Raw genomic sequence first — 24,711 nt, 5'->3', positions numbered from 1 at the left:
AAGATGGTCAACCCCGTGGCATTTGAGCTGCCATTACCAACCTCTTATAGGATACACCCAGTTTTCCATGCATCCCTGCTAAAGCCTGTGGTGGCCAGCCCTTTCCCTGGGGGAAAGGAACTTCCTCCACCACCAGTTGAAGTGGATGGGGAGAACGAATTTGAAGTGGAGTCTGTCTAGAGTTGCAGGAAGAGAGGCAGACAGCTCCAATATCTAATTCAGTGGAAGGGACACCCTCCCGAGGACAATTCCTGGGAGCCTGCTAGGAAACTCCATGCCCCACGTTTAATTCAAGCTTTTCATCTGGAACATCCTGAATTGATGTCCAGTCTGGGCGCCCAGAGTCTGCCCCTCAGAGGGGGGGCACTGTCAGAGAAGGGTCTTCTCCAGCCGCATTCACCATGTCCCTGTGCGCGTGCGCGGTGGATTGGCGCTCCGGCGCATGTGCGGTCCGATGGAGCGGCACACACGGGTGCGCGCGGTAACTCGTGCATGTTCACCGTGACACTCTGGCGGGGCTATTTAAAACAGCTCCAGCGCCCAGACGGGTTGCTGGTTTGTCGTCAGCTCCTGTTTCCTGTTTATGCTTACCTGATCTCCTGTTGTGACCCGGACTGTTCTCACCACGCTACTTCTCTCCTGGACTGACCCTCGGCCTGTTTAACGGACTTGCTCTGCCTACCTCCAGTGTTTGACCCCCGGCCTGCCTATACGGACTTGCCTTGCCTATTACTTGTGTTTGACCCTCTGCTTGCTTACAGTTTTGCCTACTCCACCCAGCATCGGGGATTCCGCCAGTTCCAGGACTCCTGCACCCCCAGACCCGGCTCTGCAGTCCTCCACAGAGGATTCCATACCTGCTGGTGGCCTGTGCTCCTTAGTGCCACCCATTCCCTGTATCATCTCCAGGGGACGGGGTGCGCGTAGTTGCAAGGGCGGACCACTCTCAGCATCTCGGCCTCGGTAAGTACTCTCCTGACAGAGTCAGTGGGGCAGAGGTTGAAGTCAGTGTTGCAGAGGTTGGAGACAGTAGGGCAGAGGTTGGTGTCAGTGGGGGAGAGGTTGGTGTCAGTGGGGCAGAGGGAGTCAGTGGGGCAGAGGTTGGTGTCAGTGGGGCAGAGGTTGGTGTCAGTGGGGCAGAGGTTGGGGTCAGTGGGGCAGAGGTTGGAGTCAGTGGGGCAGAGGTTGGAGTCAGTGGGGCAGAGGTTGGAGTCAGTGGGGTAGAGGTTGGGGTCAGTGGGGCAGAGGTTGGGGTCAGCGGGGCAGAGGTTGGGGTCAGCGGGGCAGAGGTTGGTGTCAGCGGGGCAGAGGTTTGTGTCAGCGGGGCAGAGGTTTGTGTCAGCGGGGCAGAGGTTTGTGTCAGCGGGGCAGAGGTTTGTGTCAGCGGAGCAGAGGTTTGTGTCAGCGGGGCAGAGGTTGGGGTCAGTGGGGCAGAGGTTGGGGTCAGTGGGGCAGAGGTTGATGTCAGTGGGGCAGAGGTTGGGGTCAGTGGGGCAGAGGTTGGGGTCAGTGGGGCAGAGGTTGGTGTCAGTGGGGCAGAGGTTGGAGTCAGTGGGGCAGAGGTTGGAGTCAGTAGAGCAGAGTTTGGGGTCAGTAGGGTAGAGGTTGGAGTCAGTGGGGCAGAGGTTGGAGTCAGTGGGGCAGAGGTTGGGGTCAGTGGGGCAGAAGTTGGGGTCAGTGGGGCAGAGGTTGGGGTCAGTGGGGCAGAGGTTGGTGTCAGTGGGGCAGAGGTTGGTGTCAGTGGGGCAGAGGTTGGTGTCAGCGGGGCAGAGGTTGGGGTCAGCGGGGCAGAGGTTGGTTTCAGCGGGGCAGAGGTTGGTGTCAGCGGGGCAGAGGTTGGGGTCAGCGGGGCAGAGGTTGGGGTCAGCGGGGCAGAGGTTGGGGTCAGTGGGGCAGAGGTTGGAGTCAGTGGGGCAGAGGTTGAGGTCAGTGGGGCAGAGGTTGGGGTCAGTGGGGCAGAAGTTGGGGTCAGTGGGGCAGAGGTTGGGGTCAGTAGAGCAGAGGTTGGGGTCAGTAGGGTAGAGGTTGGAGTCAGTGGGGCAGAGGTTGGAGTCAGTGGGACAGAGGTTGGGGTCAGTGGGGCAGAAGTTGGGGTCAGAGGTTGGGGTCAGTGGGTCAGAGGTTGGGGTCAGTGGGGCAGAGGTTGGAGTCAGTGGGGCAGAGGTTGGAATCAGTGGGGCAGAGGTTGGAGTCAGTAGAGCAGAGGTTGATGTCAGTGGGGTAGAGGTTGGAGTCAGTGGGGCAGAGGTTGGAGTCAGTGGGGCAGAGGTTGGAGTCAGTGGGGCAGAGGTTGGAGTCAGTGGGGCAGAGGTTGATGTCAGTGGGGCAGAGGTTGGGGTCAGTGGGGCAGAGGTTGGGGTGAGTAGAGCAGAGGTTGGGGTCAGTAGAGCAGAGGTTGGGGTCAGTAGGGTAGAGGTTGGAGTCAGTGGGGCAGAGGTTGGGGTCAGTGGGGCAGAGGTTGGAGTCAGTAGAGCAGAGGTTGGAGTCAGTGGGGCAGAGGTTGATGTCAGTGGGGCAGAGGTTGGGGTCAGTGGGGCAGAGGTTGGGGTCAGTGGGGCAGAGGTTGGAGTCAGTGGGGCAGAGGTTGGGGTCAGTAGAGCAGAGGTTGGGGTCAGTAGGGTAGAGGTTGGAGTCAGTGGGGCAGAGGTTGGAGTCAGTGGGACAGAGGTTGGGGTCAGTGGGGCAGAAGTTGGGGTCAGTGGGGCAGAGGTTGGTGTCAGTGGGGAAGAGGTTGGGGTCAGTGGGGCAGAGGTTGGAGTCAGTGGGGCAGAGGTTGGAGTCAGTGGGGCAGAGGTTGGAGTCAGTGGGGCAGAGGTTGGAGTCAGTAGAGCAGAGGTTGATGTCAGTGGGGCAGAGGTTGGGGTCAGTGGGGCAGAGGTTGGGGTCAGTGGGGCAGAGGTTGGAGTCAGTGGGGCAGAGGTTGGGGTCAGTAGAGCAGAGGTTGGGGTCAGTAGAGCAGAGGTTGGGGTCAGTAGAGCAGAGGTTGGGGTCAGTAGGGTAGAGGTTGGGGTCAGTGGGGCAGAGGTTGGAGTCAGTAGAGCAGAGGTTGGAGTCAGTGGGGCAGAGGTTGATGTCAGTGGGGCAGAGGTTGGGGTCAGTGGGGCAGAGGTTGGGGTCAGTGGGGCAGAGGTTGGAGTCAGTGGGGCAGAGGTTGGGGTCAGTAGAGCAGAGGTTGGGGTCAGTAGGGTAGAGGTTGGAGTCAGTGGGGCAGAGGTTGGTGTCAGTGGGGCAGAGGTTGGGGTCAGTGGGGCAGAGGTTGGGGTCAGTGGGGCAGAGGTTGGAGTCAGTGGGGCAGAGGTTGGAGTCAGTGGGGCAGAGATTGGGGTCAGTGGGGCAGAGGTTGGAGTCAGTAGAGCAGAGGTTGGAGTCAGTAGGGCAGAGGTTGGAGTCAGTGGGGCAGAGGTTGGAGTCAGTGGGGCAGAGGTTGGGGTCAGTGGGGCAGAGGTTGGAGTCAGTAGAGCAGAGGTTGATGTCAGTGGGGCAGAGGTTGGAGTCAGTGGGGCAGAGGTTGGAGTCAGTGGGGCAGAGGTTGATGTCAGTGGGGCAGAGGTTGATGTCAGTGGGGCAGAGGTTGGGGTCAGTGGGGCAGAGGTTGGGGTGAGTAGAGCAGAGGTTGGGGTCAGTAGAGCAGAGGTTGGGGTCAGTAGGGTAGAGGTTGGAGTCAGTGGGGCAGAGGTTGGGGTCAGTGGGGCAGAGGTTGGAGTCAGTAGAGCAGAGGTTGGAGTCAGTGGGGCAGAGGTTGATGTCAGTGGGGCAGAGGTTGGGGTCAGTGGGGCAGAGGTTGGGGTCAGTGGGGCAGAGGTTGGGGTCAGTGGGGCAGAGGTTGGAGTCAGTGGGGCAGAGGTTGGGGTCAGTAGAGCAGAGGTTGGGGTCAGTAGGGTAGAGGTTGGAGTCAGTGGGGCAGAGGTTGGAGTCAGTGGGACAGAGGTTGGGGTCAGTGGGGCAGAAGTTGGGGTCAGTGGGGCAGAGGTTGGTGTCAGTGGGGAAGAGGTTGGGGTCAGTGGGGCAGAGGTTGGAGTCAGTGGGGCAGAGGTTGGAGTCAGTGGGGCAGAGGTTGGAGTCAGTGGGGCAGAGGTTGGAGTCAGTAGAGCAGAGGTTGATGTCAGTGGGGCAGAGGTTGGGGTCAGTGGGGCAGAGGTTGGGGTCAGTGGGGCAGAGGTTGGAGTCAGTGGGGCAGAGGTTGGGGTCAGTAGAGCAGAGGTTGGGGTCAGTAGAGCAGAGGTTGGGGTCAGTAGAGCAGAGGTTGGGGTCAGTAGGGTAGAGGTTGGGGTCAGTGGGGCAGAGGTTGGAGTCAGTAGAGCAGAGGTTGGAGTCAGTGGGGCAGAGGTTGATGTCAGTGGGGCAGAGGTTGGGGTCAGTGGGGCAGAGGTTGGGGTCAGTGGGGCAGAGGTTGGAGTCAGTGGGGCAGAGGTTGGGGTCAGTAGAGCAGAGGTTGGGGTCAGTAGGGTAGAGGTTGGAGTCAGTGGGGCAGAGGTTGGTGTCAGTGGGGCAGAGGTTGGGGTCAGTGGGGCAGAGGTTGGAGTCAGTGGGGCAGAGGTTGGAGTCAGTGGGGCAGAGATTGGGGTCAGTGGGGCAGAGGTTGGAGTCAGTAGAGCAGAGGTTGGAGTCAGTAGGGCAGAGGTTGGAGTCAGTGGGGCAGAGGTTGGAGTCAGTGGGGCAGAGGTTGGGGTCAGTGGGGCAGAGGTTGGAGTCAGTAGAGCAGAGGTTGATGTCAGTGGGGCAGAGGTTGGAGTCAGTGGGGCAGAGGTTGGAGTCAGTGGGGCAGAGGTTGATGTCAGTGGGGCAGAGGTTGGGGTCAGTGGGGCAGAGGTTGGGGTCAGTGGGGCAGAGGTTGGGGTCAGTGGGGCAGAGGTTGGGGTCAGTAGAGCAAAGGTTGGGGTCAGTAGAGCAGAGGTTGGGGTCAGTAGGGTAGAGGTTGGAGTCAGTGGGGCAGAGGTTGGGGTCAGTGGGGCAGAGGTTGGGGTCAGTGGGGCAGAGGTTGGGGTCAGTAGAGCAGACGTTGGAGTCAGTGGGGCAGAGGTTGATGTCAGTGGGGCAGAGGTTGGGGTCAGTGGGGCAGAGGTTGGGGTCAGTGGGGCAGAGGTTGGGGTCAGTAGAGCAGAGGTTGGGGTCAGTAGGGTAGAGGTTGGAGTCAGTGGGGCAGAGGTTGGAGTCAGTGGGACAGAGGTTGGGGTCAGTGGGGCAGAAGTTGGGGTCAGAGGTTGGGGTCAGTGGGGCAGAGGTTGGTGTCAGTGGGGCAGAGGTTGGAGTCAGTGGGGCAGAGGTTGGAGTCAGTGGGGCAGAGGTTGGTGTCAGTGGGGCAGAGGTTGGGGTCAGTAGAGCAGAGGTTGGGGTCAGTGGGGCAGAGGTTGGTGTCAGTAGGGCAGAGGTTGGAGTCAGTGGGGCAGAGGTTGGAGTCAGTGGGGCAGAGGTTGGTGTCAGTGGGGCAGAGGTTGGTGTCAGTGGGGCAGAGGTTGGAGTCAGTAGGGCAGAGGTTGGTGTCAGTGGGGCAGAGGTTGGAGTCAGTGGGGCAGAGGTTGGTGTCAGTGGGGCAGAGGTTGGTGTCAGTGGGGCAGAGGTTGGTGTCAGTGGGGCAGAGGTTGGAGTCAGTAGGGCAGAGGTTGGTGTCAGTGGGGCAGAGGTTGGGGTCAGTAGGGCAGAGGTTGGAGTCAGTGGGGCAGAGGTTGGAGTCAGTGGGGCAGAGGTTGGTGTCAGTAGAGCAGAGGTTGGAGTCAGTGGGGCAGAGGTTGGAGTCAGTGGGGCAGAGGTTGGGGGGGCTTTGGTGAACTATCAGCAGGGGGAATGTGCGCCCCTTTGGGTGATTCAAGTGTTCCCAGGCACACCCCCCTGTGCCCACCTATGCTCACAATTAATAATGTCTTTGAGCGGAGGGGGGATCCAATGAAATGTCATCATGGTAAGATAATAATCCAGCATGGACAGTCAGTCATGTCGCCCACATACAGTAGGCGATGTATACACACACGTGCCCTTTCCATGTGCGGACAGCCCCGCCCCCTCATTATCATACTCCATACAGAGCAGAGCTGGAGAACGAACATGGCGGCCAGCGGAGGCAGAGAGAAGAGTGGAGCCAGCATGGACAAGAGCATCACTCTGCCGCCCGACGAGATATTCCGCAACCTGGAGAACGCCAAGCGCTTCGCCATTGACATAGGTAAGCGGACCCGGTGACCCCCCCACACTGACCCGCACACCGGAGAATGCCGTCAGCCGTGCAGTTATCACAAGTTGGTGTCGGATGCTGCTGTTGCCTTTACCGCACAGCCTGCTGGGAAGTGTAGTCCTTCCCCGCCTACCCTTCTGCAGCGGCTCCATTCATTTAGGAAGGTGCCGAACTACAATCCGCGAAGTGAGCTCGGGCGAGGGGCATTGTGGGAGTCGTAGTTACCATGGAGGCAATGTTACTTGGAAATGATAAGCTGAGCGTGTTTGGGGGACTTCAACTCCCAGCATGCCTCACTGGTGCTCTACAGGGACTAGAAGTGGAAAGTAAACAACCTGCTGGAACGGAGCTCTGGGTGGTAGAGGGGAGAGGGGCGTCATTGTAGAATGTCACAGTGATGAGTGCTGTCATGTACACAGGGGGTGTGCTGTCTGGATGGTGGATGAGGAACACTTCACCTTCAGCCATGGAAATGCGTTTCTCCCTTCTGGCTGCTCCCTCAACCATGATTGGTGGATTATTACCTGTCTGGACTCGGCGCAGTGTACCTGTGGTTTCTCCTGAGGGTTACCCATGTTTTCCCATTTACTTTTTTTTATTAGATCTGCGTTTTGGTGCGTTTTCTGAAAGTGCACCAGAGATGCAGCTTGGAGGACTTTTGGTATGCTTCCAGTAAACACACAACGCCCAATTTAATAGAAGTCTATGAGAGTAGAGTATGGGTAACCTGTATAAATACTGGAAGTACTCTGCACTGAGGCCGATCGACCAGGTGAAAGGGTCTTTAACTGCCGATTCACACATATGTGATCACAGACATCGCATGTGGTTCACACTGCATTGCAAATCACATGCGATGTCTGTGCGATGCAAATTCAGCCATACAGATTGCATGGCTGAATTTGCATCAAATTCAGCCCAAAATCGCGCAGGATCCTTTTTTTTTGTCTGCACCAGAATTGGATTCCTGTCCAAATTTGCACTGCGATATGCGCACCGATCTGGGGGTGTCATTTACTTTGTATTGACACCCCCAGCGGTTCACAGAGGGTAGTGTGAACTGCCTGCAAGTTGTATGCAATGCGGGAACCCGCACTGGTTCCCGCATTGCATATGTGTAAACCGGCACTAAATGGGAAATTTGGGGTTCATGAAAAAGCATCCACATTCGCTTCCATGCTACAGCTGTCCCCCCACCAGCTCTAAAACCGAGAACTAAGTGATCACATGACTGCTGATCACTCAATTCTTCATCTGCTCTGAGCTGAGAGCAGTGACTGTCAGTCATCGCTCTCTGCTCCTCCAGCGCTCACAGGACTTGCAGGCACAGCTTGCTGCGGCTTACTGAAAGGCCGAGCCAACCTTCAATCAGGCAGCTGGGTGGATCCCAACATTTTGGTTGGGATTCTTCTAGAGTCTGCAGCAGTTCTGTAACATCAGCAGACTTTAGTCTCCTGTCAGCTGGTTCTGGGTCACAGGAGAGCAAAAGTAAGTGCACTCCTGTGACCCACAAGATCCTTCCAGACAATCTCAACAATAATACCTATTATGCACCGCTACTTAATTCTGACAATATAAACATTTCTTTGTTATTTAACCCTAATAACATTATTAATATACATGTATTATTGATACTCCCTATAAAACATATTAAGAACTTTAAAAAAACTATAATAACTAATGAACACTTAAGGGACCACATACAAAGTGCAACACTGTACTTCTATATTTTATTGTATTATTATTTTCTACTAATGGGGATATGTTAATCCTAATATTAATCTTTGTTATTATAACGTAATGATATTCTCCTTGTATTACCTGAGACTTCTATTTCTACCTATGACAGGGACAGGTCCTGTACACCGGGAGCTAAAATATGTCTTAAATTTGGGGCCTTTTTGTAAACAAATTTAGGTGTAGGTGGAAGTGCTCCCCCAGAACCTTATCCCTCAACAGTATCCCCCAATATTTGTTAAATTTTTTTCTACTTTATGCCTTTGGATGTTGTTTCCCAACAATATCCTGAACTCTACTCCTGTTTTGGCTTTACCTCGTGTTTTTTTTCTTTATTTACTAATACAAGTCCTTTCTAGCCATATTCTTAACTACTTCTAATTCCTTTTATATAAACTTCTCCTCATAATCTTTCTGTAGGAATTTTTCTCCAAATAGGGTTGCTTTCTCCATAAATTCCTCCTCTCTAGTGCAGTTCCTCCTTAATCACACAAACTGACCCCTTGGTATATTAAAGCGGTGTTCCGCCCAAAAAATAAAATTAAAAGCCTGCGGCTACCCATACTGCACCTGCTGGCATTTAACAATAGGACACTTCCCTGTCCTGGAGTCCAGCGGTGTCGGCACCGCAGCTGATGTTTCCATCAGCTGTCGGGTGCTTCTGCCGCCATTGCGAGTAACGGTACCCGGCAGTGTAGCCTTACGGCTTCACACTGGGAACCCTACTGAGCATGTGCGAGGCCCCACTCCTCTCTCCTACTGGCCCGGCGACAGGGAGAGGAGGAGGGAGCCCCGCGGTAATGTCCCGGCCCCTGCCCGGACTCCCGGAAGTGGGAACAGGATACCCCCCCCCAAAAGGTGCCAATTGTGGCACCAGAGGGGGAGAGGAGACAAATGAGCAGAAGTTCCACTTTTGGGTGGAACTCCGCTTTAAATAACCATGGCCTATGACAGTGATGGTGAACCTTGGCACCCCATAAGTTTTGGAACTACATTTCCCATGATGCTCAACTACACTGCATGGGAATTGTAGTTCCAAAACATCTGTGGTGCCAAGGTTCGCCATCACTGGCCTATAATGACAGCTGTCAATAGCTATGTACCCATTTCTATCTGTGGGTTTGCAGTCATTCCTGGTGCATATCCCTCCGCCTTGTATATACATCTCCGCATCCAAAAATACCATACTCAGTTGATCATACTTCCAGCTTAACACAATGGGGTTGATTTACTAAAGGCAAATAAACTTTGCACTGAAAGTGCACTTGGAAGTGCAGTCCCTGTAGAACTGAGGGGAAGCTCTGCTGATGTTATCATCCAATCATGTACAAGCAAAAATAATAATAATTTTTTTTTCCTTGCATGTCCCCCTCAGATCTACAGCCACTGCACTTTCAAGTGCACTTGCAGTGCAAAGTGGATTTGCCTTTGGTAAATAAACCCCACTGTTTTTATTGTTGAGATTGTCTAATCTGTACCCGGGCGATCTCCACGGTAGCTAGAGAGAGTGATGCAGAAACAATTTTAATCAAATTACATTCAGATGCTACAAATGTAGTATTGCACCTGTTTTTGTGTGTTCTGGCTTAAGGGAAAGTGAGTTCCGGGGCCCGCAGGAAATGGGCGTACCTTGAGTCACTCCAAACTGCCGGGGAGAAGCCTGGGAGGTTGCCATAACAACGATAAAGATTTTAAGGGCTCGGGTGAACTGTCCTACCCATCTGCTGAGGAAGACCAATCAGAGGTCGATATGCGTGCAGAGGGGAGGAACCGAGCCTGTGACGTAACGCAGCCACGGTGGTGAGCGAGCGAACACTCTTATTATACACACATGCGAGGGTTTTGTCTTTTTTTTATCTTGTAAGTGCCCTCTTTTAAGCAGGGTTTTTTTTTTTTTAATACATTTGAAAAATAGAGAGCACTATGTTTGCTGTATTTTTGATTACATGACACTGGAAACGAGTACCTAGGAGTGGAAGAGAGGCTTTTTGTATGGGAGATCAACCCTCTATTTATGTGAAACACGTTGGGAGTAGCTGAAACTGCAAAAGGGCCGATGGTGAACAGCTGATCCAAAGTAGAAGGGAGAGATCATTGAAGAGTGAAGGATAAAGAGTTATGTTTGAGTCTGCTTGACTCATTCTTGAGGTGAGCAGGTAAAATAGCTGGTGGAGGTGTGCACAAACCTTAAGTGTTTAAAGAAAAGCACAGTGGTGAAAGATTATCACAGCAATCAAGAATTGTGTTTATAATAAGGACTTTTATGTTGTGTGATATTGCAGTGATTTGATTATTTTAATTATATATTTGCACAAGGTGTGGTATTAGTTATCAATATAGTAGCACTGTCCTTTTTATTGCTGCACCACAGCGCTTCTTTTCTTTCCTAGGAAAGAATGACATAGTACCCCCCCTGCCACCCCCCCCCCCCCGCTGCCTTTTGGGATGGCCACGTATCGCATCCCAGGAGGCAGTTTTGCTGACATGCACATGCTTGCAATGATATTACGTTGATGCACTGATGCAGCACAGGTCTTTAGGAACCAGGAATGTTCTTCAGTGTGTGGGTGGGGCCTATTTCTGTACACGCTCACTAATGCCTGGGACTGGGTGGGGCTGCGGACATGTGAACTCAACATTAAAGGGAAACCCCAGATTGGAAGTAAGCCGTGCAGCTGTGAAGAAACATACAGATCCTTTCTGTATAACACTCCGTGCACACTTTGTCTCTCAAAATGTAGCTAGATTCATGGGGTCTGTGTACCATTATGTTCTGTTCTGACTGCTAGGGAGGGAGCCAGGACACTGACCCCCTCATTACCAGAGGACCTGTCGCCCTTGCCTAGTACTATTCTTCTCTGTCTGGCTGCTATTACATTCCCACTAGTTTATGGTTACCCATGGCAGCTACTTTCCTCCCTCCAACTCCTCCTATAATTAACCTTTCATGGTGGCCTTGAATTTTTACGTTTTACCCCATGTGTGCTTTAGGCCCCATTCACACGGGGCCTTTATTTGACAGACTCTGCTTGCTCAGCAGGGAATCGCTCCACTGAGCAGGCAGATGACAGGTCCATCTCCGCTCACAGAGACGAACACATCCCCGCTCTCTTCTATGCGGATATTGGATCAAAATGGACCGCCTGTCTGTTTTCATCCCATCCCATGCGATCCATTCCGCCAGACAGATGGAAAATAGGACCACCATCTGTTTGGATTTGACGGACAGGATTGGATAGCAGTGGGGGTCAGCGGACATGTCACCGCTTACATCCGCTGCTCCATAGGGGTGAATGGATGGTCCGATCAGGTCTGCCTGAAAAACTGACAGGCGGACCTTACAGGCCCTGTTCCTCAAATACGCAGTGTACCTTCATCCATCCCTAGAACTTTTCAGCAATACAGTCCACAGTTTCTCCCTAACTAATTACTCCTGGCTACTCAGTGCATAACTTCCCAAAGGTGGAAGTCCATAAATGGTAGAGTCCTGGTCAGGCGGCAGTTCCCATCAGTGTTCTCCAGTGTTGCTGGTGTCTACATCTTTTGGCTTTACCTCCCCATTCTTCTCATGCTGGCCCTCCTCTAGGCTAAGTTTTCCCCCTATTTATTTACAGCACAGAGTGGAGGGCAGAGCCCAGAAGAGCTTGGGGAAATGGTTAGCTTAACCCCTTCCCACGCAGGTAGCCTGCAAAACTTAAGCTTCCTTAAACCCAACACTTGTAAGCACCTGCAGGGGGTTCTCCCACAGGTGTCAAGATCCCAGATACAAGCGTGTGTGTGAGTGGGCATCACCCCCCCCCCCCCCCCTGTGCATGTAAAGATGTGCAGCAGATCTCTCCTGAGTCCCAAAAACAGAGCTGAGACCTTTGGGACATCTGCACACGCACCAGATATTCAAAGATGGCAGTGCAGGAGGAAAGGAACTAGTACTGTATATCAGGGGACTGAAGCGCCTCTTTAAAGCTGAACTCTTGAGAATGAGACCAAATCTACCCATTGTCATTACTCCGTGGTGGCAGAATAAGTACTTTATTCCTTGGTCCAGCAGTGTGACCGACTGGTCCTCCACAGCCTGCTCTGAGTCGCTCCTGGTCGTAGTCACCCCCACTATATACAGTATAGGGTTAATAGCCTTGCATTGTACATGATGATGCTTAGGGACCACCTGGAGCTCAAGGAGAGGACGGAGCCAGCCATTGTGGGGAAATTAGAAGTAATCTTGCCAGTTTCCCTACCCACTAGGAAACATTAGCGGTTCAGGGGGAGGGGCATATTGGGCAACAATAGCCAATGGGGCTGGTGTGTAGGATCCATTATCCTTAGCCTTGTACTACCATCAAGGCTTATTTGTTTCTTCATTTGTCATTTTTGCATGTGATTTCCAATCCATTTCCATTCCACAGCAGGACATTCAATCTCTTGCTTTTGAGTTGTTACCATGGCATGAAAGACTCCTAGTGGTAACAGTAGATGGAGTGATGTTGTTACTCTTGAACCCCTAACTCCTGAGGAAGTGAGCTCTGTCCTGTGAAATGTGTAGAGTGGGGAAATCCAACATTGACCTACTGTAAGTCTTTTGTAATGCTTCCTGATTGTGTTGAATGCTATGCTGCCTTTACCTGCCTACTTTTACTGGCCATTAATTATGCCCATCGTGGCAGTAGACTTGTAGAAACAAGGGGGTGTTAAAAATAGTTTAATGATTTTCAGGTTTTTCTGCAGTTTAATGTGTATTTGTAGCCCAAATTTTTCTTCAGTTTTGAAATGAACGAAAAGGGAAGAGTTGGAACCTCTTCCAGTGAGGACACTTGTTCCCATGACAACTGTCTGGGGATTTTGACATTGCTTTGGAAAAATTTCCTCCCACATCTGTTGTGATTTTGGGACAGGAAGTGAAAGCAAATCTTCTCGGGGCTCAGGCATTTCCTGTTACAGGGTGACGACTGTCCTCATTTGTGTCACATGCTCTTCTGATGGAGACTACAAGTGGCCTGCCATTGTCATTATTAGGAAGCTGCTTTAGAACAACGACACTGGAGTGAATGCATGTAGATGGGAAGTGACTAAAGGAGGCTGGAGGTGATCAGCAGCACTGGGATATAAAAAAAAGGTAAAAACAGTGTTTTTTTGAAAAACAATTGTGGAGTTTAGGAATCTTCACTGTAAAGACTTATCCACAGCTGTGGTCCTTGAAATAGTTTACTTGGTGAGCAGTTACATTATTTTATTTATTTATTTTTTTTGAGCCCTGACAACCTGCCAAAACAACCACGAGGTTGGAAAAATATTAGCTCAGTACTAATGGCGTTTGGAAAGAGCATTGCGTGCAAGTTTAGGCTTAACTACCCATTGTGACGTGATGTACCTCTCCTTTTAGTGTAAAATTTGTGTGGCAAGCACACACATGTACCCTGTCCTAATAACTAGCGCTCCGTATTATTGTGTTTTGGACCTGCATAGCTTACTGAGGCATTGCACTTTTCGAGGTGGTGTGAGTGTAACAGTGCACCCTATAACTGAACATTTTAGACTATTGCTGGGCTGCAGTGGTGCATCTAGCAAGCAAGGATGCTGTGCAGGTGCCTGACGTGTGCCTTATCACTGAAGACATCATTGGTTGTTAGGATGCTAGTGCGTGGTACCCAAGGTTGTGATGCTGCAGACTAAAAACCTGTGGCTTTGTGTAACAAAAAAACTGGCTTAATCCACACTCCAGTTTGTTGACAATTTGGAAATCTGGGGCAATTTTTAGGCATTTTGTCACAGCACCCCTGCAGTACCCAGATGGCACTGCATTGAAAAGGCTGCCTTAAAGCGTTTGTTAGCCCAAAAAAAATATATATAGATAGCTCCTGGTCCCTTAAAGCAGATTACACAGCACATTGCTTGTGCTGAGTAATCTACCCCCTCTAAACTGTAAAAAAAAAAAACCTTCCTGAACTTGCCACTTCCTGTATGCCCTCTCTATACTGACCACGAAAATCATGGCTGCTGAGTCATGACCACCATGGTCAGAGTGCGTCCCTCCGTCATACGCTGCCTGCTCCCCCCCCCCCCTCCTGCCTGTCCTCTTCCTCTCTGTCTGTCTTCGATCAGCACTCTCTGCCATTGGCTGAGAGCACTGATTGGGAGTTGGTCGGCTGCTCTTTTTCCAGCATGCTCATCCGACAGAAGCTGGCCAAACTTCTGTCTTCTGTCGGACCAGCTAACATACACACGGGCCAATTGTCGGCTGTTTTTTATTGAAACCAAAAACCAAATTGGTCATAAAATGTGATCTGATCTTCATCTAAGTCACAACAATAGACAATCACAGTCTACTTAAACTAATAACACACAAAGAATTAAATGTTACCATGTTTTTATTGAACACACCATGTAAAGATTCACAGTGCAGGTGCAAAAAGTATGTGAACCCCTAGACTAATAAGATCTCCAAGAGCTAATTGGAGTGAGGTGTCAGCCAACTGGAGTCCAATCAATGAGATGAAATTGGAGGTGTTTGTTACAGCTGCCCTGCCCTATAAAAAACACACACCAGTTCTGGGTTTGCTTTTCACAAGAAGCATTGCCTGATGTGAATGATGCCTCGCACAAAAGAGCTCTCAGAAGACCTACGATTAAGAATTGTTGACTTGTATAAAGCTGGTAAGGGTTATAAAAGTATCTCCAAAAGCCTTGCTGTTCATCAGTCCACGGTAAGACAAATTGTCTATAAATGGAGAAAATTCAGCACTGCTGCTACTCTCCCTAGGAGTGGGCGTCCTGTAAAGATGACTGCAAGATCACAGCGCAGACTGCTCAATGAGGTGAAGAAGAATCCTACAGTGTCAGCTAAAGACTTACAAAAGTCTCTGGAATATGCTAACAGCCCTGTTAGCGAATCTACAATACGTAAAACACTAAACAAGAATGGATTTCATGGGAGGATACCACAGAGGAAGCCACTGCTGTCCAAAAAAAACATTGCTGCACATTTACAGTTTGCACAAGAGCACCTGGATGTTCCACAGCAGTACTGGCAAAATATTCTGTGGACAGATGAAACCAAAGTTGAGTTTGGAAGAAACACACAACACTATGTGTGGAGAAAAAGAGGCACAGCACACTAACATCAAAACCTCATCCGAACTGTGAAGTATGGTGGTGGGGCATCATGGTTTGCGGATTGCTATCATCGAGGAAAAATGAATTCCCAAGTTTATCAAGACATTTTGCAAAGAACTTAAGGCCATCGGTCCACCAGCTGAAGCTCAACAAAAGATGGGTGTTGCAACAGGACAACGACCCAAAGCATAGAAGTAAATCAACAACAGAATGGCTTAAACCGAAGAAAATCCGCCTTCTGGAGTGGCCCAGTCAGAGTCCTGACCTCAACCCGATTGAGGTGCTGTGGCATGACCTCAAGAAAGCGATTTACACCAGACATCCCAAGAATATTGCTGAACTGAAACAGTTCTGTAAAGAGGGATGGTCAAGAATTACTCCTGACCATTGTACATGTCTGATCTGCAACTATAGAAAATGTTTGGTTGAAGTTATTGCTGCTAAAGGAGGTTCAACCAGTTATTAAATCCAGGGGTTCACATATTTTTTCCACCTGCACTGTGAATGTTTACATGGTGTGTTCAATAAAAATATGGTAACATTTAATTCTTTGTGTGTTATTATTTTAAGCAGACTGTGATTGTCTATTGTTGTGACTTAGATTAATATCAGATCACATTTTATGACCAATTTGTGCAGAAATCCATATCATTTTAAAAGGGTTCACATACTTTTTATTGCAGCTGTATTTACTATGCATTAGGGTGTCCACTGTATAGCTCAACCCTGACTTATTTTACTTGAGCAGATTGTGGGTTTTCTGTAAGCCGCGCTCCCATTGTGGGCAGTCTAATGTTAATGGTGATCACCCTATGAAATGTTTTGTAGGCTGTGGCCTTGAAAAGTAGTGTTTTGGGTTTTACAGTATTACACCATATTGCATACAAGTCTGTGCGGGATAATCCGGTGTGAAGATTTGCCTCTGTATAGAAGCTTCCTGTAATAAAGACCGATTACTGCTGTTCTGTCTCTTTGTATGGGGTGACTGGTCTTATTGCCGCCCCCTCCTGTGGTTTTCCGCAGGCAGCCTGTAGTGGGTGGGGCCAGATGGGTCCCTCCCACAACTCTTCTTTCTGCCCAGGCTCTGTGCACCACAGTGATGATGTCACTGCTTCATATACAAGGCAATATGTGGATTAGTAATGGCATTTGATTCACATAAAGTTGATTTATATGCTTTATGGTGTTTTGATGTATATATTTAACCACTTCAATATCGGGCACTTTTACCCCCTTCCTGCCCAGGCTAGCTTTCAGCTCTGTTGCACTTTGAAGGACAATTGCGAGGTCATGCAACACTGTACCCAAGCTACATTTTTATCATTTTTTTTTTTTCACATAAATGGAGCTTTCTTTTGGTGGTATTTAATCACTACTGGGTTTTTATTTGCTAAATAAATGAAAAAAGACCAAACATTTTTGTTTCTGTTAGATCTATTTCTTCATAAATTTAGGCCAAAATGTATTCTGCTACATTTCTTTGGTGAAAATAACCCAAATCGGTGTATTATTTAGTTTATAATAAAGTATGAAAGTTGATAAGTGTTGATGTTCTTGAAGCCCAAAAATGCCAGGACAATAGAAATACCCCCCAAGTGACCCCTTTTTGGAAAGTAGTCAAAGGAATTTAGTAAGAGGCATGGCGAGTTCTTTTGAAGTTGTCATTTTTTTTTGTCATAAGTTTTTTGGAAAATTAAGAAATTAAACATTTTTTTATTTTTTGTTGCATTCTGTTATCAGTGCAGTACAGTGTCATCCTATAAAGGGTGTGGCGGTAATCAGGGACACTGACTAGTGACAGTTTGAAAAAGGAAAAAAAAAAATTTAACACACTTTAACTAGAGCAATATATTGTTAACAATGCACTACTCTGGGGAAGTGATCAGTGTTATTTTATTTATTTTTACACATTGTTTGCAAATAGCAGTGCATTATATTGCTACATGCAAGCATACAAGCATTTTACTGAATGAAATCAATTCATTCAGTTTCTTTTGTTGTGATTTGGTCAGAGCTAATCACATGGTACAGATAGGGTGTGATTGGCCCAGTCTGTACTATGTGATTACGCTGACTAATCACAGCTAGCAAGAAATATGCATACAATGGATGGCTTGAAAGGAAGCCATCCATTGTATACAACTGTCATGTGACCTGCTGTGATTGGTTACAGCAGTCAAATGGTACCGGCAGCGGGCCGGTACAGTGATCAGTTATCGTCTGTGTCCGGTGGACACAGTCGGTGACAGACCACGCCGCTGCGAGCAGACATAATATGACCTCTGCCCAGGTTGACAAGAGGTTTTTGCCTGCGTCATTCTCCAATAGGTCGGACGGGAGCCGGGTAAAATAGTTTAGAGTTTTTGTCCCTGGAGTTCAGTTGTTAAGTACGGTAGGCACAAATAGAGAAACAGCCTTGGTCCAGGATGCCAGCACCTAAAAATGTATCATTGGTATGTTAGAAGAACATAATTGTAGGTAAATGTAAGTAGCTACCAACTGATATTAACCACTTCAGCCCTGGAAGATTTGGCTCCTCAATGACCAGGCCATTTTTTGCGCTACAGCACTGCGTCGCTTTAACTGACAATTGCGCAGTCGTGCGACGCTGTACCCAAAACAAAATTGAAGTCCTTTTTTTCCCACAAATTGAGCTTTCTTTTGGTGGTATTTGATCATCTCTGCAGTTTTTTTATTTTTTGCACTATAAACAAAAAAAAGACAATTTTGAAAAAAACACAATATTTTTAGTACTTTTTGTCCTTTTTGCTATAATGAATATCCCCCATTTAAAAAAAAAAAAAAAAAAAAAAAAAAGAAGCTAATTTTTTTTCCTCCAGTTTTGGGCGATATGTATTCTTCTACATATTTTTGGTAATAAAAAAATGCAATAAGCTTATATTGATTGGTTTGCACAAAAGTTATAGCATCTACAAAATAGAGGAAAGATTTGTGGCATTATTTTTATTATTATTAACGACCGCCGGCCACGCGCATTAGCACCCCCGCAGTGCAGCGCGGGCCTACTATTCCCGTTTAAAGGGACTGACTTACAGCTACGACGGTTTGCGGGAACGTGCCGACCTGCTGCAGTATAATGACGGCGGCTGGTTGGCAAGCGGTTAAAGTAGAGCTAGATGTTAAGCCTCGTCCAGCGTTTCTCTGCCTCTATTAAAAATCTGTGGTTCCCTATGGGAGCCCATGGCTTTAAATAGAAGTCGTATCAAGATGATTTGACTTGCGGTGCGACTTGTGTGCTGAGAATCTTGAAGGGATTCTCAGCACACAAGTCCATTGGGGAGGGGGGGTGGGTGCTTCGGAGCAGGGGCCCCTCCACCCCAAAGCACCTTGTCCCCATGTTGATGAGAACAAGGGGCTCTTCCCGACAACCCTGGCCTGGTGGTTGTCGGGGTCTGCGGGCAGGGGCTTATCGGAATCTGGAAGCCCCCTTTAACAAGCCCTAGATGTATGGGGTACATCGTATTTCTACCCATTCACAAAAGTTTTAAGAAATAAAAACGCTGCACAGGTTTTTTTTTAAGTAATTTATTAAATCAGCTCCGGCGTCTCTTCCAATTTTCTTCTCCCCTCTCCGGCGATGTCTTCCTCTTCTGCCGGGTCTCCTCTCTCCGCTGTCTTCTATCTCTTTTGCTGGGTCTTCTCGCTCTTTTGCTGGGTCTTCTCCCTCTGTTCTTCTTTCGATGTTGACTCAACGCAATGCTGGGTCCGCCGTGTGCAATGACTTATATTGGCATGGGGTGGGGCCACCCAATGATGTAATTTGGAGGCCCCACCCCTTGTGACATCACACCATCATGCTCCAGGCAGTGATGTCACAAGGGGCGTGGCCTCAAAATTACGTCATCGGATGGCTTCGCCCCATGCCAGTATAAGTCATTGCACACAGCAGACCCAGCATTACATTGGGAGATCGCGTCGAGTCAACATCCGAAGAAGAACAGACTGAGAAGACCCGGCAAAAGAGCAAGAAGACAGCGCAGAGTGGAGAAGAGCCGGAGCTGCCTTAATAAAATACTTTTTTTTACGTTTTTGTGTGTTCCCCTTCAAGATTCCCAGCACACAAGTCAGGACATCTTGATCAGACTTCTGGTGCGACTTCTATTCAAATCAATGGGCTCCCATAGGGTACCATTGATTTTGAATAGAGGCAGAGAAACGCGGCTGAAAGCTAACGTGGCTAAACGCGCATTGACGCCAATGCAAAACGCGGATAAAATCGTGTTTTTAACACTGCTTTTTTCCTGGCGTTGGTACTAGCTTTACAGCTCCCTTTTTAAAAGGCCCGTGTGATTGAGGCCTTAGTTTTGGATAGAGTAGAGAAGGATTAGAACACTTATTAGGCTTTTATTGCTGTCTGTGCCCCAATGGGGAGATTCATCCTCTGTTTGTCCTGTTTACCATTATCGTTGAAAGAAAATACCAAATTTTGGGTTGTCCCTGGAAAAGTAATAGAGGGGGAAACCTTCCAATGGGTCCCCAAGAAATTCCCTTAATTTACAGGGCTTTCTTCTTGCTTCCTGTTTGGCTATGGGACAGGAAGTGAAGGAAAATCTCTGCAATGGGACACAGATGGCGGAAAAAAAAATCTGACCGGGGTTATCAGCCTCCCTTGCTCTATCCAAAATATGGGGGGGGGGGGGGGGATGTTTAGCCTATAGTTCTACTGTTATAATGACTCTTGCATATGGGTAAAGCCCTGTACATGCATTTCCTGCAGGGTGGTTTTCTTTGGACTTCAGTAGACCCCTGATACCAACTGTTCATTAGAAAAAGTCCACTCAAAGGCTTTTTTTTAATTTATTTTTTAACCTCCATATATGCATGCACCAACCCTACTCTTATAGCCTTCCGTAAGAGTGTAAACACAACTTCACTGACAGTGGACAACCATAAGGAATCGGCTGGAAATCTACTCCCAAAAGCCAACCTTCCTTCTTTTTTTTTTTTTTTTAATTCTTTATTTATGATTTTATCAGTACAAAACCGTATCCCACCAAAAACATTTCCATTTACATTTCCACGATCACATATTACTCACATTTACCTAAGCCCCCAACCACTCCCTCCCCCCTTTCCTGCAAAAGGACTCCTTGAGGGACCACCCTGTAAGTTAAGTCTTGCCTGTCTCAAATAAACTTCCGCCATTTATTCTATATTTATTATCTCCTCCAAGTAACTCCAAGACCTTTTTAAATCCTTGCCAACCTGCCCATTTCCCCGTCCGTTCCTCCCCTTCGTCTGGTACCTGTCCCCTCTCGTCCAAACACTCGATATTATATATTTCATTTATATTCAATAGCCAATCTCGTATATTTGGATTTGGCAGTTCCCGCCATTTCTGGGCCATCTGTCTTTTAGCTGCGTCGAGCATTATAGGGACCAGGGAGGACCGGTATCTTTTTACCGACAACGTTGTGCCATGAAAGAGACAAACCCAGGGGTCCTCTGCTATTTCTTCCCCAGTGATCTCTTTAATCAAGGCTATAATTTTTTTCCAGTAAATCCTAATGATGGGGCAATTCCACCACATGTGAGTCATTGTTTCCAAACCTCTACACCCCCTCCAGCAGGCACTAGATTTCGAATTGTCCATTTTGCTTAATCTGTCTGGGGTGGCGTACCATCTTGCAAGACATTTATAATGAGTCTCCGTTCTTCTTATGTCAAGTGCTGAGTAGTGTACCAACTGCAGGATCTTTTCTAGTAACGCTTTACTACACTGTAACCCCAACTCCTGCTCCCACCTTTTAATGTAAGGAGGCTCCTCCAGTTCCATCTCCATTCCCAAGATCCTATATAATTGAGCGATCTCTCCGCCTGTTTGCCCCCTCGTACAGAACCGCTCGAGCTGTCTATACTCGTCTTCACTTCTCAGTGGTTTAGGTAACTTGTCTATGAAATGCGAAAGCTGGAGGAACCTCCACTCATCTATCACCCATAACTCCGGTTCCTTCCTTAACTCATCTAACGTGCAAATTCTCCCTTTACTCAAAAAAATTTTTAATTGAATACAATCATCTTTCAACCAATTCCCCCCCACCTCCCTCTTCCCAGGTTCAAACAATATATTGTTTTTCATATAAATCAATGGTGAGTTATATGTCCATTTATTTCTCTTGTGTATTAAATCCCAGTATTTAAAAGTGTTACGTGTCAAAACGGCCGTATTACTACTAAGTGCTCTGAATTTAGGTGGGTTCCACAAAACGTGCCCTAGATTAGTGTTACTTAAGTTGTGTTCTATATTTACCCATCTTTTCTCCGATTCCTTCTTGGACCAATCCATCACTCGTGCTAACACTACAGCTATATAATATCTGTTGAAATCGGGCAAAGCAAGCCCGCCTTTTTTTTTTCCCCTGCTTAAAGTTGCATAAGAAATACGTGGTTTTTTGCCTCCCCAGACAAATTTCGCAATCACGCCCCGTAGAGCTCTAAAATAATACCTGGGCAGAGGGATGGGTACCATCTGAAACTTATATAATATTTTCGGTGTCAGTACCATTTTTACCGCGTTTACGCGACCAAATCAGGAGAGGGGTCTTGACGATAGTCTCCTAGCCTCCTGCCTGATCTCATCCATCAGAGGGATATAATTTTTTAGAAACAGTTTTTTATAAGTGTTAGCTAATTTTATCCCCAGATACTTGATTTCTTCTTTCCACGGAAAGGGGAACACTTCTACTAGGTGGACCTCCTCCTGTTTTCTTATACTAATATTTAATATCTCTGACTTCTTTACATTTATTTTGAAATTAGAGATGTCCCCATAACCTCTAAGAATCTGACTCAAGTTAGGGAGCGTAATTCTGGGATTCGTGATGAAGAACAAAACATCATCGGCAAATGCCGCGAGTTTGTGTTCCTCAGTTCCTATCTTCACTCCACTACAGTTAGGATTGTTACGGATAGTGGCCAGTAGAGGCTCGAGTGTCAACACAAACAGAAGAGGGGAGAGCGGGCAGCCCTGCCTAGTCCCGTTTGTCATACTAAAGGGCTTTGAAAGTGCTCCATTCACCTTAACTGATGCTGTGGGATTGTTATAGAGTATTTTGATCCACGAGATAAACCTCGGTCCAATTCCCATGGCCTCAAGAGTTTTCATCATGAACCCCCAGTCTACCCTGTCGAACGCTTTTTCTGCGTCAATCGACAGGAATAGAACTGGGGGCCCTCCCTTTTTGCTGGTTTCCCCCAGAAGTACCACTCGCACCCCATTGTCCCTACTCTGTCTCCCCGGTACAAAACCTGCCTGGTCTGGGTGAACTAGATAGGACATTTTTTCCTTCAGTCTATTAGCCAGTACTTTCGCGTAAAGTTTAACATCTGTATTCAACAGTGAAATGGGTCTAAAGCTTGAGCAAAGCCTGGCATACTTCCCTTCTTTTAAAATCAACGTTATCGTCGCGGCTAGAGCCTCCCTCTCCATTTCACAGTTGATGCCTAATTCGTTCCAATAGTGACATAACCTAGGCACCAAAATATGTTTTAATTTTTCAAGATAGATAGTAGAGAATCCATCTGGACCGGGGCTCTTACCCTTTGGAGAATCTTTTAATGCGGCAAATATTTCCTCCTCCTCGATAGGTCTATCCAGGATAGATCTCTCTTCCTGAGATAGCTCAACCAATCCCGCCTCCTTCAGAAATTCCTCCCCTCTACAACTGCGCGTGGGATCCTCTGCTCCTTGTTGCCCAATAGAATACAAAGACGTATAAAACTTTTTAAATTCCTCTGCCATGCCTCTACTGGTCAATATTACCTCGCCTTTTTTGTTTTGAATTTTTTCAATAAAGTTTCGCCCTCTTTTTTTTTTCTTATCAATCTAGCCAGGTGTTTACTCGACCTATTCGCCCAGAGGTAATTATCCTTTGTTATCTTGTTAAGGGCTTTCTTAGTATCCTGCTCCATCAGATCCCTCAACTCCTCCCTTTTGGCTATTAATTGGCGATAACAATCCTGACTCTGCCCATTAAACTTTTTATGTACCTGTTCCAAAGAGAAAATTTCTTCTATTAACCTTTCCCTTTCTTCCTTTCTCTTTTTTTTCAGACCTGCTCCCAGAGACATAAAGATCCCTCTAATGTAGGCTTTGTGTGTTTCCCATAAAATAGAGGGGGATACTACCCCCGTGTCGTTTGACTTGAAAAAGAAGTCCACTTCCTCCTGGACCCTTTCAACTACCTTTGGATCCCTCAACAGGGATTCATTAAGTTTCCACGAGAAAGGTTGTCGTTGCCATTCTGGGATTTCTACCTTCATCACTACCGGAGAGTGATCAGACAGGGAGGAAATTTCTATTCTCGTTTCCTTAACCCACTCCAACATGCTGTGATCCACAAATATATAGTCCAGTCTGGAGTAGGTCCCGTGCACAGGGGAAAAAAAAGTAAAGTCTTTCTCTTCAGCGTGCTGCATTCTCCATACATCCATTAACTGGCAACGAAATAACCTCCGCCCGATTGCGCGGGTTGAGGCTTTCCCTATCCCCTGGGCACGGGACGTACTGTCCAGATCTGGATCTAGACAGAAGTTGAGGTCCCCCGCCAAGACCACCTCCCCCTCCCTAAATTCCATGAGCTTTGTAAGCACTTGTCCCAGAAAAACTGACGGGTGTCTATTGGGGCAATATACATTCACCAAGGTAAACATCCTATTCCCCATTTTGCCTTTCAATAAAATATAGCGACCATCTGGGTCCGTCATCCTGTCTACTAATGTGAAATTTGATGTTTTCGAAAACCCGATAGCAACCCCTTTTGCTCTTTTAAGAGGTGTGTCTCCGTAGAACCACGTGGGGAATCCTGGGGAAAAAATCCTGATTCTGGAATCTAGGGTCAGGTGGGTCTCCTGAAGGAATACAACGTCGGCACCTAAGTGCCGGAGCTCCCCCAATAATTTGTGTCTTTTTTTTGGCGAATTTAATCCCTTCACATTGTATGATAAAAATTTGAGCTCTGGCATATCGATCAATCACGCCATTCTCCCTTCCCTCCTGATCCCCTGGAACCCCACCTGCAGGAACACCTCTCCCTCCCGTCCCCCCCACCCCCTCTTCCCTCCCTCACCCAACCCACCCCCGCCCCCATTCCCCCCCCCCTCCCCTCGGTGGAAGACCGACTCCGAGCCCACATGTTGGGAAATCACCCATTTCCCTCAATGTGCCTCCTTCCTCGGGGTGGGACTCCCCTGCCGGCATCCGGAACCCCCCCAAGAAGCAATGCCTCGAGGGGGGAGCCGGGAGGACAGTAAACCGGCTCCCTAGCCCTACGAAACCACCCCCTCCCCCCGCCGACCCCACCCCCCCCCCCCCCGCAGGAGCATCCTATCAACCAGTAATACTCTCCCCCTCCTTATCTCCAAATACTGCATTACAATGACTAAGTTTAAAGTCCATATGCCTCAGTAAGAAATTTATAGACCGAGACTTTCAGCTGGGGGGCAAAAAAAAAAAAAAAAAACCCCCAACACTACCCGCACCCCAGCTGAACAATCTCGACACTTCATGTCTCTCCTTATGGCAGGTCAGGGATGGGAATACCCAGACTGTCACAAAAGTCCTGCAGCTCCTCCTGGAAACGCATTCTGTGCGATCTGCCGTCTTTCATAACTATCAGGGATGTTGGAAATCCCCAGCTGTACTTCAAGTTAGACCTCTTGAGCTGGTCTAGAACTGGCTT

At 48.3% G+C, this 24,711-nt stretch overlaps 1 protein-coding gene across 2 annotated transcripts in view; it reads left to right on the top strand.

The window, feature by feature from the left end:
- Positions 1 to 5,981: 5,981 nt before the first annotated feature.
- Positions 5,982 to 24,711, top strand: part of PANK4 (pantothenate kinase 4 (inactive)) — a 128,861-nt gene continuing 110,131 nt past the window's right edge. For both annotated transcript variants that reach the window (XR_012236368.1, XM_073603006.1), the window contains exon 1: positions 5,982 to 6,157. Coding sequence is in view for 1 of the 2 variants with exons in the window: in XM_073603006.1 (XP_073459107.1) it covers positions 6,040 to 6,157 (118 nt within the window). In the remaining variant the exon portion in view is untranslated. The remainder of the gene's footprint in view (positions 6,158 to 24,711) is intronic.

Source organism: Aquarana catesbeiana, linkage group LG10 (genome assembly GCF_042186555.1).
Source record: "Aquarana catesbeiana isolate 2022-GZ linkage group LG10, ASM4218655v1, whole genome shotgun sequence".
Taxonomy (NCBI): Eukaryota; Metazoa; Chordata; class Amphibia; order Anura; family Ranidae; genus Aquarana; species Aquarana catesbeiana.
This window is presented reverse-complemented; position numbering and strand designations above follow the sequence as displayed.